The sequence below is a fragment of the Poecilia mexicana genome, unplaced genomic scaffold, assembly GCF_051168715.1.
Source record: "Poecilia mexicana isolate PSO_F unplaced genomic scaffold, ASM5116871v1 scaffold_2, whole genome shotgun sequence".
Classification (NCBI taxonomy): domain Eukaryota; kingdom Metazoa; phylum Chordata; class Actinopteri; order Cyprinodontiformes; family Poeciliidae; genus Poecilia; species Poecilia mexicana.
This window is the reverse complement of record NW_028263371.1, coordinates 46,390,872-46,406,080: the sequence shown is the minus strand read 5'-3', so window position 1 is coordinate 46,406,080 and position 15,209 is coordinate 46,390,872. Positions and strand designations below refer to the sequence as shown.

At 40.7% G+C, this 15,209-nt stretch overlaps 1 protein-coding gene across 1 annotated transcript in view; it reads left to right on the top strand.

The window, feature by feature from the left end:
- Positions 1 to 288: 288 nt before the first annotated feature.
- map2 (microtubule-associated protein 2) overlaps positions 289 to 15,209 on the top strand; it is a 39,735-nt gene continuing 24,814 nt past the window's right edge. The window contains exons 1-4 of the mRNA XM_088001782.1: positions 289 to 539; positions 9,719 to 9,808; positions 11,353 to 11,427; positions 14,881 to 15,096. Coding sequence (XP_087857908.1) covers positions 329 to 539; positions 9,719 to 9,808; positions 11,353 to 11,427; positions 14,881 to 15,096 — 592 coding nt within the window. The 5' untranslated portion in view covers positions 289 to 328. The remainder of the gene's footprint in view (positions 540 to 9,718; positions 9,809 to 11,352; positions 11,428 to 14,880; positions 15,097 to 15,209) is intronic.

Here is a 15,209-nt window from a genome sequence, read left to right as displayed (position 1 = left end):
CAATATTATTTTTTTTTACAGAGGTTGTCATCTGCCAGCCAAGAGCCAAACCCAACGACTCACCACCTACAAACAAATTCACAAGCACACACACACATCGGTACATGGATAAGTGTTGACAGTGAAGCGGTGGTGCTGGGGCCGGGATTATGACTGACAAAAAGAGATTTGTGAATGTGACTGATGTAGTGTGTCCTGTTCATTCTCCTTTATGTAACATCACTAATATTGCAGTTCTTACCTCACTCCCGAATCTCCTCGTCTCTCTCCCAGAAATTGAGATTCCCAACCCTTTGCCCGGTCTTGCCAGCTGCTATATAGCAACAGCATGGCAGACAGTCGACAGCCGGAAGACAGCGCCGCTCAGTGGGACCCATCAGGAGGGCAAGAACCTGGCGGCACCCATGGAGCAAACAGCTACTCTTCGTCAGCCTACCGGACCTGCCAGCCTGGAGGGGCCCACATGACCACCGCTCCTTACACTGCGAGGGAGAATGGATTTAATGGCGAACTAGCTGGAGCTCCCGCTATCACTGCAGGTAAAATGCCCTCAGATTTCCTATTTTTACATTTATCTCTCGAACTTCACTTTGGAAATATTTTTAAACTGCTAAAGAGTATGAGGTAAAATATAACCCTTGAGCATTAGGCCAGCAGTGTTCATCAATCCCGTGCTTGAAAAAGTACCTGGTTACAGCACAAAACAATCGGGTCAGAAACACTGTTTTGATTCACGACAATTCGCTTCAAGCTTCAAGAATTATTACCGGGTAGATTAACATTTGTTAAGATGCCAGTTTGGTTTTAGTTTTTATGCCATTTATTTTGACACATTGATTTGGTGCAATAATACTTTAAGAATCCTTTTATGATGTCATGTTTTGGCCAAGTGGCTGCTCTGCACAATATAAATATGTGGATTTATATTGGCTATCTAGGTATGTCTTTTGACTTTGTATGCATTTCATTCTTGCTGAAGTTTTATATGTGTGTTTAAATAAGGGAGCACTATCATTAATTTTTGATTTTGACTTAAACTAATTTTCCCTTTGGGATTGATGAAGTAGTTTTAAGCTGAATTGAACGTGCGCTCACTCTTTACAAAGCTGTGTGCTGTGCTCCATACAGTATGCAACCTTTTCAATGTGTTTGAACTGATGCTTTGGATTGTATCTGCAATGAGTGGGTTTGCTGCACTCACTAGGATACATACTGTTATTAACAACGCCGTAATTAACACATAAAGTATTTCTCTGTTCTGGCCCAAACCCTGTCTTCACTCACACCCAGAAGACCAGACTGGCAACCAGAGGTGCCAGCGGTGCCAGTAGTGTAACTATGGCAACAGTTCCCCTACCATTTTCTCAAAACTTTTGTTCTTTTTAACTCCAGCTTGCCACAGACAAAGGAATTTAGTATGTGCTGACAAAGAGCTAATTTTACATCTCTTGTCTCCATTATTGGGGTTTTTGCAGATACCAGCTCTTAATGATGATTACAGTGTTTCAGAGAGTAACCGTTACTAATGTGTCTTTATTCAAAATGCAATTGCTTCATAAAGGCCGGAATTGCCTACTGCACAGCTAAAAGAAACTCCAACCTGCAGAGTTCACTTGGGATTCTTGGTTGATTCTCTGAATAATACTTTCAAGCTCTACCTGTTAATTTATGTAGATGCCAGTATCTTTGCAGATTTGGATTATTTTGTAAAATATACTCGAGTTGATGGCTATAACGTGAGAAAATGTTACAGCCACAACACCGTCTTTGCAAGGTGTTGCAAATGACTGGTGACTGCTTACAAATAATTTCAGATTCAAAACAAAGTCATCTTTCTCATTAAATTATCTGTAATAATAGTTTTAAGCTGTTTATCAGCATTATATGAGTAACATTTACACACCACTTCAGCAGTGGCATGTGAAGCTGTTTGTCTGCTTTGCATCTCGTCGCATTTCATTAGCATCTCCTCAGAGCAGGGCAAAGTGAAGGCTAAGTGGGGCAGGGTGGGTGACAGAAGGGCTGATGTTGGTTCTCACTAGGCCCTCTCTCCCCCTGAAAAGCTCCTCAGTCGCCGTGAGAACCAGTGAAGCACAAAATTGTCCTCTTGACTTTCCTTTGAAAGAAAGTTGAAAAAGTCAGTCAGCCAGAAAAAAGAAGGAGGAAGAAACCAAGTTGGTTAATGAGAAAGAAGGACAGAGTTTGGGGTGCATGAATTTGGGAGTATGAAGAATTTACTTTGACTGACTTTTATGTTATTTAGCTGATGTAAGCACAATCTTAATGTTTCTCAAAAAAAATCCATTGATATCTTACTTGCAAAATAAATGATCTGTTTGTTCATTTTGGACTAAGTAATCAGAGACAATCTCAATCTTTTAGAAGGTAACAATAAAATCAGGAAGGAAATGTAATCCAGAATGTTTTTTGCAGTAACAATGTATTATAATTTGTAGAGATTTGAAGGGAAACTGATCAACTTCACCTTGAATGGTCCTAATAATTTTTTTCTCAAATTAATTAGGTGTCACCACTCATGTAATTAGTATGCATGATGGCAGTTCAGAGTTTGGTAATGGTATGAAAGAATGGAAACACTTTCTTTCATTGGTTATTTTTTCAGTCATTGCAATAAATTGTGTCATGGATGGTACACAGCTGTCTGCTTCCACCAAACCTACCTCAATTCTTCCTCCCAAACTCTGATCTAGCTACTTACAAGAGATCCATCCATCCATCCATCCATCCATCCATCCATCCATCCATCCATCCATCCATCCATCCATCCATCCATCCATCCATCCATCCATCCATCCATCCATCCATCCATCCATCCATCCATCCATCCATTTTCTTTACACCCTTGTCCCTCAGTGGGGTCGGGAGGTTTGCTGGTGCCTATCTCCAGCTAACGTTCCGGGCGAGAGGCGGGGTTCACCCTGGACAGGTCGCCAGTCTGTCGCAGGGCAACACAGAGACAAACACTTACAAGAGATAAAATTCCTATTTTTTCACCAGTTATATATAAAAAGGTTGTATCAAAGTAGTCCATCTCATAGGCACAAAGCACAATTTACCAATTGATTTCAATTGGTATTGGTAATTTAATCCGTTATGATTAAGATTCTCCATCATTTCAATCACACAACAAGATATTTTTAAAATATTTTTACTTTCCTCTCATTTCTCGCACCACACACATGCAGCCAGTGTAGGTCGTTTGTTAGAGAGTGATTGAGGACATTTATGTTGATGGACATCTAACACTGGTGATGTGCCTTGTCCATAGCAGGTCAATGTCATCACTGAAGTGGTTTTGAAAGTATTAGCACTTGAAACAAAATTCATGTTTCAATGTTTTGCCTGATTATGCAAATTACAAACAAAATACCTGCATTTCAATAACTCAAAACTAAATTAGTACTAAGTATTTATATATATTTTTTAAAAAGCTATCAACACATACAAAATAACAACTGATTTAAAATGTTATATATGTTCTAGCAGTGGTAGCCGGATACTCGTAAGCATTGTACATCCTGTGACATGTGTCTTGCCTCTGACATACAGATGGGCCTGAGACGGTGACTCTGGTCTGTTGCTATAGCAACCTGTAGGCTTATACATGTTGGCTGCCTGCTGCTATCAAACCTGAGATCACTCATGTTCTCTCTGTGCCCTTGCAGACCTTGAATGTGGATTTGAGCGTGTGTTTTGTGTGGTGATTGCTGACTCAGAGCTTCCAAAGAGCTTTAAGCTGTCCAGTTCCCTGGAAGTAAATGTAAATACGTTGTGTTTATACACTGTGCTTTGTTCACTGACACAAGGTGACACAATGTGATCCGTGAGTCAAAAAAGCTGATTTTGAGAGTGCTTTCAAAAAATATCACCTGGCCAAACCCAGTGATACACAATCGGCTGTTTTGACATAACTTCTGGAACTGCTGAGGCAGGAAATTAGGGCTTGCTTTTCTGGACAACTGCATGAATTTGCATCTCTTATCTCCATTGACCGCTTATGTTTTCAAGCTTTCAATTATTATCAATCCACTGGAGCTAAATCAACATAAACAACCTTCACATTTTTATACAAGTGATGGCTTCTGGCTGTACTTTGAGACTACTTCTATCATTTTTCAGAGAATGGAAAGTGAAAGGCAGTGGTCATAGTGTGCTAGTCTTCAGTTTGTTGTAGAGTGTAGAGCATTACTGTATTTTTCAGTCACACTTTTTTCACAGTTTGCCTGGTCCTGCAACTTATAGTCAGGCACGACTTTTGTTTTAGGCCTATGGGTTGACAAATCCGGAGAATTTGTTAAAAAGCAGATAACTCACAATGTGTCACTGGGCCAAATCAACATGGATAAGGTTCCCCTCACTTTTTACAGTTTCTAAGTAAATGTGTCTTATAGTCCAGTGCTTTTTCTGTTTCTGTGTGTTTTAACAGTTGCACTGATTCACCCCCACCACACCTCCTTTTTTTTCATAACATTTTAATCTTTAACTGATAAACCTATACATCATTTGGTGTGCAATAATATGGTTTAGTTTGAAGAAGAATATTCTTCAAACAGAAGCAAACTACTGATCATAAACCGTAAATTCAAGTTTATGAAAATAGAAAAAGAAACAAATATCAAAGAAAGATAAACAATTCACACAAATCTGCTTTTTCAGCAGTTTTTATTTTTAGTTTTTTTTTTTACCCAGTGTAAAATCAGAGTGGGCTTGACTTAAGAACAATTCGTCTATTATTAGAAGAAAGGATTTTTCCCTGGAAACACTGAAAATTTATTTTTTGTTGCTATTGATAATGAGAAGCTGGCTGCTGCTTTGAGTTGGTGAGTGGGCAACATTATATGCTCCCGGAAGAAGTGTGTGCGTGTGTAATAGTGGGAGTGTGTATGGCTGCCAGATTGTTTGGTGTGTGGGTGATGCTGAATAGAAAAAGATTCTGAAACAGCAGCAGTTTAAAGCTATCACATCAAACACTCAGTCCTATAACCATTCCAAATCAAGACTATGTGCATGATTTTTTTTTTGTAAAACATGCACAAAGACGTTTATAAACATAAATCCAAAGGTGGTTTGATTTTGTTGTAAGCTGCCTCAGTTTATTTCACACTTTCCTAAAGAATGAGTTATGAAATGTTGCGTATATCATTGCCCTTCTTTCTGGAACTACATTAGTCAAAAACAACTCTGATGTTCAAATTGCTTATATAATGAAAAAGTATAGCTACTCAACTGTGTCAACAAAAGCATAAACAGAAGAAATACATACAGGCACCATTATGTCAGAATTTCTGTAAAGAAGTGCTGTGATGTCCATGTTGGCTTGTCATGCACATCTTCATTTTTATAACCTTCAGAGGCACTCGTCAGACAGATGGCTCATTTTAACAAATATACATTTGGTTGAATATGGGCTGAGATCAAACTTTATTGTTAGAATTTCTTTTGAAGAATGTACTCCCTCTATAGATTATGCTTTTACTTCCAGTTGCTTAATACATGCATATTTTCTGTGCCCCAGCATCTACTATTTACTCTGAGTACTGTGGTGAGTTTTGTGTGCCTAAAGGAAAGCCATCAAATTAAGCATATAAAAGAAACCCAAAAGATTATGTTTCACTGACCTACCAGTAGTTTTAATATTTAATATTTTTCCCGATCAGAGCAAATGCTTATTGGTCTTTTATTAAAGATGTAAAATGACACTTTTTTTTTGGTTTGATTTCATCTTTTGTTCCATGCTGGAAAACAAAACAATAATATTTCTTATAATTAAGATAAACAAAATCAAAAATAAATTTGTTTTGGGACATTACAAATCTGATCTTGATTCCCTTTCTTTAAAGATGACGGTTTTACATTATGACACCAAGAGAACCTTTCATACTAAAATGAGGTTATTTTAGCCTTTTTTTTTTTACATTTCCCCTCTCTAAGATTTAATGTTGTTAAATTAAATAACACCCTTACCATCTATGAAAGGATACTTCTAAGTCACCCAGCTAGAAACTGCCAAATACAATATTACGGTTTTAATATCTCAGTTTCATTTATCATTTCTACCCATTCATTCCATTATAAAAATTCCCCGCTCACCCTCCGTGGGTGGTCTCTTTCATCCTCTGAGCTCGGGTCCTCTACCAGAGGCCTGGGAGCTTGAGGGTTCTGCGCAGTATCTTGGCTGTGCCTAGAACTGCACATTTCTGGACTGAGATGTCTGATGTTGTTCCTGGGATCTGTTTGAGCCACTGCTCCAGTTTGGGGGTGACTGCCCCGAGGGCCCCGATGACCACAGGCACCACTGTGGTCTTCACCTTCCAGGCCTTCTCCAGTTCCTCTCTGAGGCCCTGGTATTTCTCCAGTTTCTCATGCTCCTTTTTCCTGATGTTGTGGTCACTTGGTATTGCTACATCCACCACAACGGCTTTCCTCTGTTCTTTATCCACCACCACAATGTCCGGTTGGTTCGACATTACCATCTTGTCTGTCTGGATCTGGAAGTCCCACAGGATCTTAGCTCGGTCATTCTCCACCACCTTTGGGGGTGTCCCCCATTTTGACCTCGGGGCTTCCAGTCCATATTCTGCACAGATGTTCCTGTACACTATGCCCGCCACTTGGTTATGTCGTTCCATGTACGCTTTCCCTGCCAGCATCTTGCACCCTGCTGTTATGTGCTGGACTGTCTCAGAGGCCTCCTTGCACAACCTACACCTTGGGTCTTGTCTGGTGTGGTAGATCTGAGCTTCTATTGCTCTGGTGTTTAGGGCCTGTTCCTGGGCGGCCAGGATGAGGGCCTCCGTGCTGTCCTTGAGTCCAGCTTTCTCCAGCCATTGGTAGGATTTCCTGATATCAGCCACTTCAGTTATTTGTCGGTGGTACATCCCATGTAGGGGCTTGTCTTCCCATGATGGTTCCTCCAGCACCTCGTCCTCTGTTCCCCATTGCCTGAGACATTCGCTGAGCACATCGTCCGTTGAGGCTTTGTCCTTGATGTATTTATGGATCTTAGATGTTTCATCCTGGACAGTGGCTCTCACACTCACTAGTCCTCTGCCTCCTTCCTTACGGCTCGTGTACAGTCTCAGGGTGCTGGATTTGGGGTGGAACCCTCCATGCATGGTTAGTAGCTTCCGAGTCTTAACATCCGTGGCCTTCATCTCTTCCATTGGCCAGCTAATTATTCCGGCAGGGTATCTGATTACTGGTAAGGCATAGCTGTTTATTGCACGGATCTTGTTCTTGCCATTGAGCTGGCTTCTCAGGACTTGCCTTATTCGTTGGAGGTATTTGGCTGTGGCTCCTTTCCTTGTGACCTCATCGAGGTTGCCATTTGCTTGTGGTATTCCCAGGTACTTGTAGCTGTGCTCTATGTCTGCTATCGTTCCCTCTGGGAGTGAGACCCCTTCTGTGCGGACGACCTTCCCTCTCTTTGTAACCATCCGGCCACACTTCTCTAGTCCGAATGACATCCCAATGTCAGTGCTGTAGATCCTGGTGGTGTGGATCAGTGAGTCGATGTCTCGCTCGCTCTTGGCGTACAGCTTGATGTCATCCATGTAGAGGAGGTGACTGATTGTGGCCCCATTCTTAAGTCGGTATCCGTAGCCAGTCTTGTTGATGATTTGGCTGAGGGGGTTCAGGCCTATGCAGAACAGCAGTGGGGACAGAGCATCTCCTTGGTATATGCCACATTTGATGGACACTTGTGCAAGCGGTTTGCAGTTGGCTTCAAGGGTGGTTTTCCACAGCCCCATCGAGTTTGCAATGAAGGCTCTTAGAGTCCTATTGATGTTGTACATCTCTAAGCATTCAATGATCCAGGTGTGTGGCATTGAGTCATAGGCTTTCTTGTAATCAATCCAAGCGGTGCACAGGTTGGTGTGTCGGGTTTTGCAGTCTCGGGCGACTGTGTGGTCTACAAGGAGTTGGTGTTTGGCTCCTCTACTATTTATGCCGATGCCCTTCTGTGCCGTGCTCATGTATTTATCCATGTGTCCGCTTATCTTAGCCGCTATGATGCCTGACATGAGCTTCCATGTTGTAGAGAGACAGGTTATTGGCCGATAGTTGGATGGGACTGAACCCTTTGAGGGATCCTTCTGGATCAGGATTGTGCGCCCTTCAGTTAACCATTCAGGGTGAGTCCCATTCTGTAGCAGCTGGTTCAGTTGAGCTGCCAGTCGCTCATGGAGGGCAGTGAGTTTCTTTAGCCAGTAGGCATGGATCATGTCAGGCCCTGGTGCTGTCCAGTTTTTCATACCCGAGACTCTTTCTTGGACATCTGCCACAGTGATGGTTACCGGGGCTTGTTCAGGGAGGTTGCTGTGGTCCTCTCGTAGAGAGGTTAGCCACTGTGCCTTGCTGTTGTGGGACGCCTCCCTTTCCCATATGCCTTTCCAGTATTGTTCAGTCTCCAGCCTTGGTGGGTCTGCTCTGTTGTTAGTACCCTGCCATTGAGAGTACACTTTAGCTGGTTGGGTGGAGAAGAGCCGGTTGATCCTCCTGGCTTCATTCTCTCTTGTGTATCTCTTTAGGCGGCTGGCCAAGGCTTGGAGCCTTTGTTTGGCAGTTTCGAGTGCTTCAGGTATGGGCATCTGGCTGTACTTCTTGGGTACTGATCTTTTCATTGCACCCCTTAGGAGCTCTGACAGCTGGCTCACTTCCCTCCTTGTTATCTTGATCTTAGCCTCTAACCGTCTTTTCCATGATGGATATTGGGTCTCATGGTTGCTCTTATAGCCGAGCATTTCAAGGATCACTGATGCTGAGTTGTATATCAGCTCATTGGTTTCTGTTATGGTGTTGGTAGGGATTGTTCTCAATGCTGCATTCACATCTTCAATGAGACTTTCTGATGGTACTTCACTCAGCCGTTGTAATTGGCGTCGGGGTTGCCTGGTGTTCATTCGGGCCACGATTCTCTCTCTCAGGTCAGTTGCTGTCTCGTTCAGCTTTGATAGTTCGTTCATTACTGGGGCTGCATACCCAGTCTCGGGGTGGGGAGTAGTTAACTCCCCCCTGACCTTACCTTTGGGCTCCTCCCTTATGCCGTAGCATTTGTGTTGTACCTCGTCAATCTCAAGTTGTGATAGCAGTTGCCGTTTGCGGATGTTGGAGCACTGAGCTACTAGTTGTTTGGCAGTCATTGTAGACTGTGGGTGTCGAAGTAACCATTCCACCCTCAGTCTTTGCATGTAACCCCTCTGACTAGGGTTACTTGAGTAGTAGCATTCCAACAGATCCATGTTTTCGTCTCTCGCCCATTTCCGTCTTGTTCCAGTAGCCCATTTTTCATCAAGGTGCTCTGGTTCCCCAGCACCTGACGCAGACCTTGTTTGGCCGGGCGACGTCTGAGCCGGCATGTCATGCTTATCAGTGTCTCTCATTGTATGAGGTAGGCTATATAGCTCCAAGGGTCTTGCCTAGGGACCCACACTGCATAGCTCAATTGCACTGTTGTAACTTGCCCCAACCTGGATTCGAACCCTGGTCTCCCAGGTGGTAGACTGGTGTCTTACTCACTGAGCTATACAGTCAGCTTTATATATATATATATATATATATATATATATATATATATATATATATATATATATATATATATATATATATATATATATATATATATATATATATTTTTTTTTATTTTTTTTATTACATTTTAATGACATTGTGGGTTTGCATGATTGTCTATTTTCAGAGCAAGTTTCGGCACGGATTGTGCAGGAAGTGACAGCAGAGGCAGTGGCGGTGCTAAAGGGAGAACAGGAGACTCAGCGGCTGCCGTCAGGTGAGATGCAGATCCCAATGCTGGCATAAGTGCTACGTGGAAGTAGGAAGAGGAAAAAAAATTGTGTGCTTGTCTCACAGAACTGGAGTCTCTGCTGGTTAGCGTTGAGTAAGGGTTAGGACACACTGCCGGCAACTATCCAGGGATTCAAAGACCTACTGAGGCAGCTTTGAGTCAGCATTTTTCACACCTGAAGTTCAAAGGTTCATCTACAATATGTTGTAGCAGAATCTTTGTCAGTGCTTTGCAGAGCCTTACATACGCCTCAGTTTTTCTCATTACAACTACAAACTTTTAATAAATTTACTGGGATTTGATGTAATAGACTGGAAAAGGGTAGTGAAGTAGAAAGAAAGTGATATACAGTTTACAAGTTGTTTGTAAATTCAATCTTGAAAGCTGTAGCTTGCTTTTGTCTTTGGAAACCTGGAGTCAGTGCATTGTAAAACCACTTTTACAATTGCAAGCTTTTTTCCTTTTTTTTTTTTTTTGTTTTCTGAGAATGTTTTTCTGTTTTGCAAGCTAATGTCTACTCAGTTGGATTTAATCCGGGCTGGACTTTAGCCCAATTCTGACTTATGATTATGCTTTGATCTCAACCTCTTCTTTCAGAAATGCCCTGAGTTTAACTCCATCCATCTTTTCTCAACTCCCTGTTAAGTAAAAGCATCCCGAGGTGTTGCTCAGGTTGATATGCAATGCAATTTTTTTAACCACATATAATATTTTACATGTATTCCAAAAGATTCATTTTGGTTTCATCTGACCAGAGGACTTTTCACATGACTGCTCTGTCCCCTACATGGCTCAATTTTTTTTATGGATTTCTTTTCATAGTGCCTTTGTACTTCCCACTCTTCCATGAGGAACACATTTGTAGAGTTCAGATCTAATAGCTCTCCTGTTAACAAGTTATCCCCTCTGAGCTGTGAATCTCTGCAGCTCCTCCAGAGTTACCTTTCATTCCTGGCTGCCTCTCTGAGTAATGCATTGGTGGATGGACATATGTGATGTTTTGAGATGAGTAAACTGCCAGTTCAAACTTTAGGATATTGTTTTAGAAACCTAAACCAGGTGTAAATGTTTCCATCGCTTTATCCTTGACCTGTTGGGTGTGTTTTTGGTTCACAATGCTGCTTGTTTACTAATAATCTCATAAAAATGTTTAAGGCTTTCGTACCAATTCTTTTAATGTTTTCCTTCCCTATTTCTCATTTTAAAGCTAAATATGATTCATTGAAATGCGTGTATGCATTTTGTCAAAATTGGACAAAGGTTCTGGATCTGTCTATGCTCTTGCAAGGCATTGTTCCTGCCACCTTAGAATCTTATATATATAGATTATTAGGAGAATATGTATGTACAGAGTAAACAATCATCCATTTTAAGCACCTAACTTCGAAAGGAAGTTAGACTTCAAAAATCTGCTTTTTACTTGCCATAGGTCTGTAAGTCCTACATGAGCTTATTCTTCCAATGTATCATCTTCATTGGATTTATGTAGCTGTATGCTTGACTCATCTTCTCAAAATGCCTCTTTACAGTTGAAGATACCACCAACTTGCCTCCCTCCCCTCCCCCTTCACCTGCAGCTGAACACTTTGGTCCCTTGGAGCAAGGTAGGCCAAGAATAAAGAGAGCATACTTCTATTAAACTAGAGTGCGGTCTCCTTCTTTCCGTTGACTGTTGGAGTTGTGAATATGCGCTACCCCCTCGCACGAGGGTTTCTCCCAGTCTCCAGTGGGACAAACAACACTATGATGCGTGTTAAGTAAGCCAAAACCGAGCTGTGAAAAGCGACATCATGTTCTTCTTTCTCCTGTCATACATTTCCTGTAATATCTCACCACTTCTCCACCATCCTATGCCTGGAACATAGTCATCCTGAAAACCTTCATTTTTGCCATCGTCCATCCAGAGTGAAAGAGACTTCCACCTGCATGTAGACTGTGTTGGTACAGGTATAGTCTTTTTTATATGATCCTCTTCATCCAAAACCCATTTTTTAAGCTCTACATGTCAGTCTTCCCACACACTAAAATCAACCATATTAGGTAACCCTTCAACTTTCTGTTAGCTGTTCCTTTGATTAATTTATGTTTTGCATGTCTTTGGCCATTGGGTTTTCTGCTCATTGTCGTTTGTCTGACTTATTTTGTGTGTGTGTGGCTGTAGTTTATAAGTCAGAGATTAACTCTCTAGTCAACAAAATATCCAATATAAACCTAAATATCTAAAGGTATAACTGAACCGATGTATAAAAAAATGTCAAACAAAATTAAATCAGTGCAATTAAATTGTATAGTTTTAAAATTGTAGTTACCTTCTGCTGTTGGAAAAGGGTTGTCAAAAAGTAACTACAATTAAACTAAGTGCTATTATTAGCTGTTTTCTTTCCACTTTGACACATAGACCAGTGAGAGTATGCTTAATTTTTGTGACAGTAAAAAGTGCTCCTAAAACTTGAAATATTGCTGATAAATGATTCAAAAACAAAAAAATTACATAGGTGCATCTCAATAAATTAGAATTTAATGAGATAGTAAAATAAAAAAAGTGAAATTTTATTCTTTTTCCAGAAAATAATATTAAATAAGAGCTGAGAAAAAAAGTTTTTTTAACACAGAATACCTTTTAAGAGGTCTGTCTGGTTATTGCACAGTATATGCATTCCATACTTTGTAGGAGCTCCTCTTAAATTATTGCTTCAGTGCGTCATGGCATGGATCTGATCATTTTCTGACACATCTATTGTGTTCAGGAATCTTTACAGGAGCTCTGTACTTTGTCTCTCATCGTCTCTTTACAATTCTCCATAACTTCTCTATGGGGTTTAGGTCAGGCAAGTTTGCTGGCCAGTCAGGCACACTAATACAATAGAGCCTCCTTCTGCTGATAAGCAGAAAGCACAAAGTGGTAAAATATACTGTGGGAGTGACTCTAGACTAAAGGAAACGCACAGAACCAGAAGATGACATGGCTCTCAAAAATAATCACTGACAATGGAAACCTCATTAGATTTAAAAAAAAGTCTGATTCAGACCCCTTCCACTCTTGCTCTACAATCGGAGACATGGATATTCTGAATGAGTTAAAATGCTTCTCCCCTTGTCTTGTTCAGAATCTGATTACATAAGAACTATGATGGTTCATACAACTGTGTGTGATTGCTCTTGAAGGGCTGACTCCAGCTGCTGCCCACATTGTGAATCACCTACAGTACAAACTCTTGAATGGCCTTTCCTGCACAACTCTCGCAAGGTTGCAGATTTTGTCCCTATTGCATGCATGCTTTTTTCTAGAACACCGTTTCCATCCACCCAACTTTCTAATGGACACGACACTCTTTAAATAACCAGCTTCTTTAGCGAGGATATTTTGTGGCTTACCTTCATTGTGGAAGGTGTCATTGATTTTTGGCTGGACAACTGTCAAGTCAGCCGTCTTCCCCATAGTCGAGGAAGCGATGAGAAAATATTTCTGTTCACAAAATCTATTTATTGGTATATTATATCATCCAGTTATCTGAGAAACAAAAATGTAATGTATCATTATCCATGATTATCAAAACAGATTATGTTGTTTTCATTTTTAAATGAAAATACTGAAAATAAATTTACACTTTGCTGACACTCTAATTTATTTAGATGCACCTGTTGTTTTTGACTGGTCTGAAAAATATCAAGGTTTAGATATTTGAAAATGTTTTGTGTTCATTTTACAGTTTAGACTAAAAGCCTTTTTTCTGTTTATATGTCCTTCACTGAATAATAAAATCTCTCTTGCTGATAATGTTAACTGTCTTTTATTTGTGTTCTATGATAGTAGAAAGGAGCAGATGTCTCCATCAAATTTTTCCTTCTTTGATAGTCTTAGCTAGATAAAGGCTGGCCCCCAAAGCTTTGATTCATTTGAGTTGCTTGTCCACTTGTTGCTGTGTGTGTTATGTGTCTGTTCTCCTCTACCAAGCTTTTTCTCACATTCTTTTCTTCTACTTTTGTATTTTTTCTTCTTCTAAACATCGTTCTTTTTTGTTTTATTCTGAAGCTTTTTGGTCTGCAAAAAAATGTCCATCTTAAAACAAGAACAGGCTGGACCCTCTATTAAAAATAATCTAAATGTCCATAGTTTGCCCAAGTTAAACTTAGGGTTAAATTTAGCATGACCTATTACTCATCCTTATGAATTTCTTTATTTCCTGTTACAGATATAAATAAATTAAAGGCTAATTTACTGATTAGGTTTTGGTACAAAATCATACAAGGTGAACTTATTTTCCATTTGAACAACCTTTGTTTGGCACAATCCTTACTCTTCTTCTACACTTTTTGACAATGTGCTTTGGATCAATATGACATTATGAAACCCGTTGACAACACATTTTCAGTTTCCAGGTATTTAGGTTATGTCCACCTGGTATTTGGCTTTCAAAGACTTAATGATCCTTTAAATATGAACAAAATTGCCTGGACTTTAGAAGAGACAGAGGCCATGATTATCACAGATACCCATCAGTAGACTTCACAAGATATTTTGGATATTCATCTTTCATTTAATGCCAGACTCAGGTGATGTGTTGCTGTAAACTCAGTCTGTGTTTCAGCTTACTACAGCACATCATTCAAGCTAAAGTCCCGCATATATAGTTGGAATAGTAAGATAGAAAAGACTTTTATGGCATCACCGCCAAATGAGCATTAAATAACATTATTATTGTGAATTGCAAACACCCCATGCCACTCGGCTGCCAATATGTGGCACCTGCTTTTTGTCTTTTCATGAGATTTTTTCCCAACTAAATAACTGCAATTAAAATAGGAGGACTTTTATAAACGTTTTGGTGCTTGCCTGTGCTGCAAGTGGTGCAGCAAAGTGTTAATAGTTAGCAAAACTGTCTGGACTTTGAAATACAACTATTAAGTCACTTAATAAAATCCCTTTAAGATGGTCATTCTTTGTGTGTATTCTTCATTTTCTTCTTTTATCAATTCCTCCTTTTCACTGTCTCTCTTTCAGTCTGTGTGTCCAAATTTCCCTGCAGTTCTTCTCCTTGTGTCTGTCTTGTTCGTAGATGTAGGGGATGAGGAGGAGGCGGGCCCTCTCCGCCGCTTCCAAAATTCTCGGGAGAGGTGCAAGTTCCTCGCCCCCTCCATCTCAGTTTCCGTGCCCGAGGACGACCCCTACCACTCCGACGAGGAGTACTATGAGCACCCATTGTTCAGCCCAGAGTGGACGCACTCGGGCGCTCGCCCCACAGGGCACGCCGTGGCCTTTAGACAGATTGAAGGTGAACCACGCATGGTTCCTCTTTGCCATTCTCCCCTCATCTCCTCGCTCCTTCGTTGTTTTCCTTCTGTGATACTACCTTCTTCCTTCATTCCTACCCTCTTTTTGTCCTTC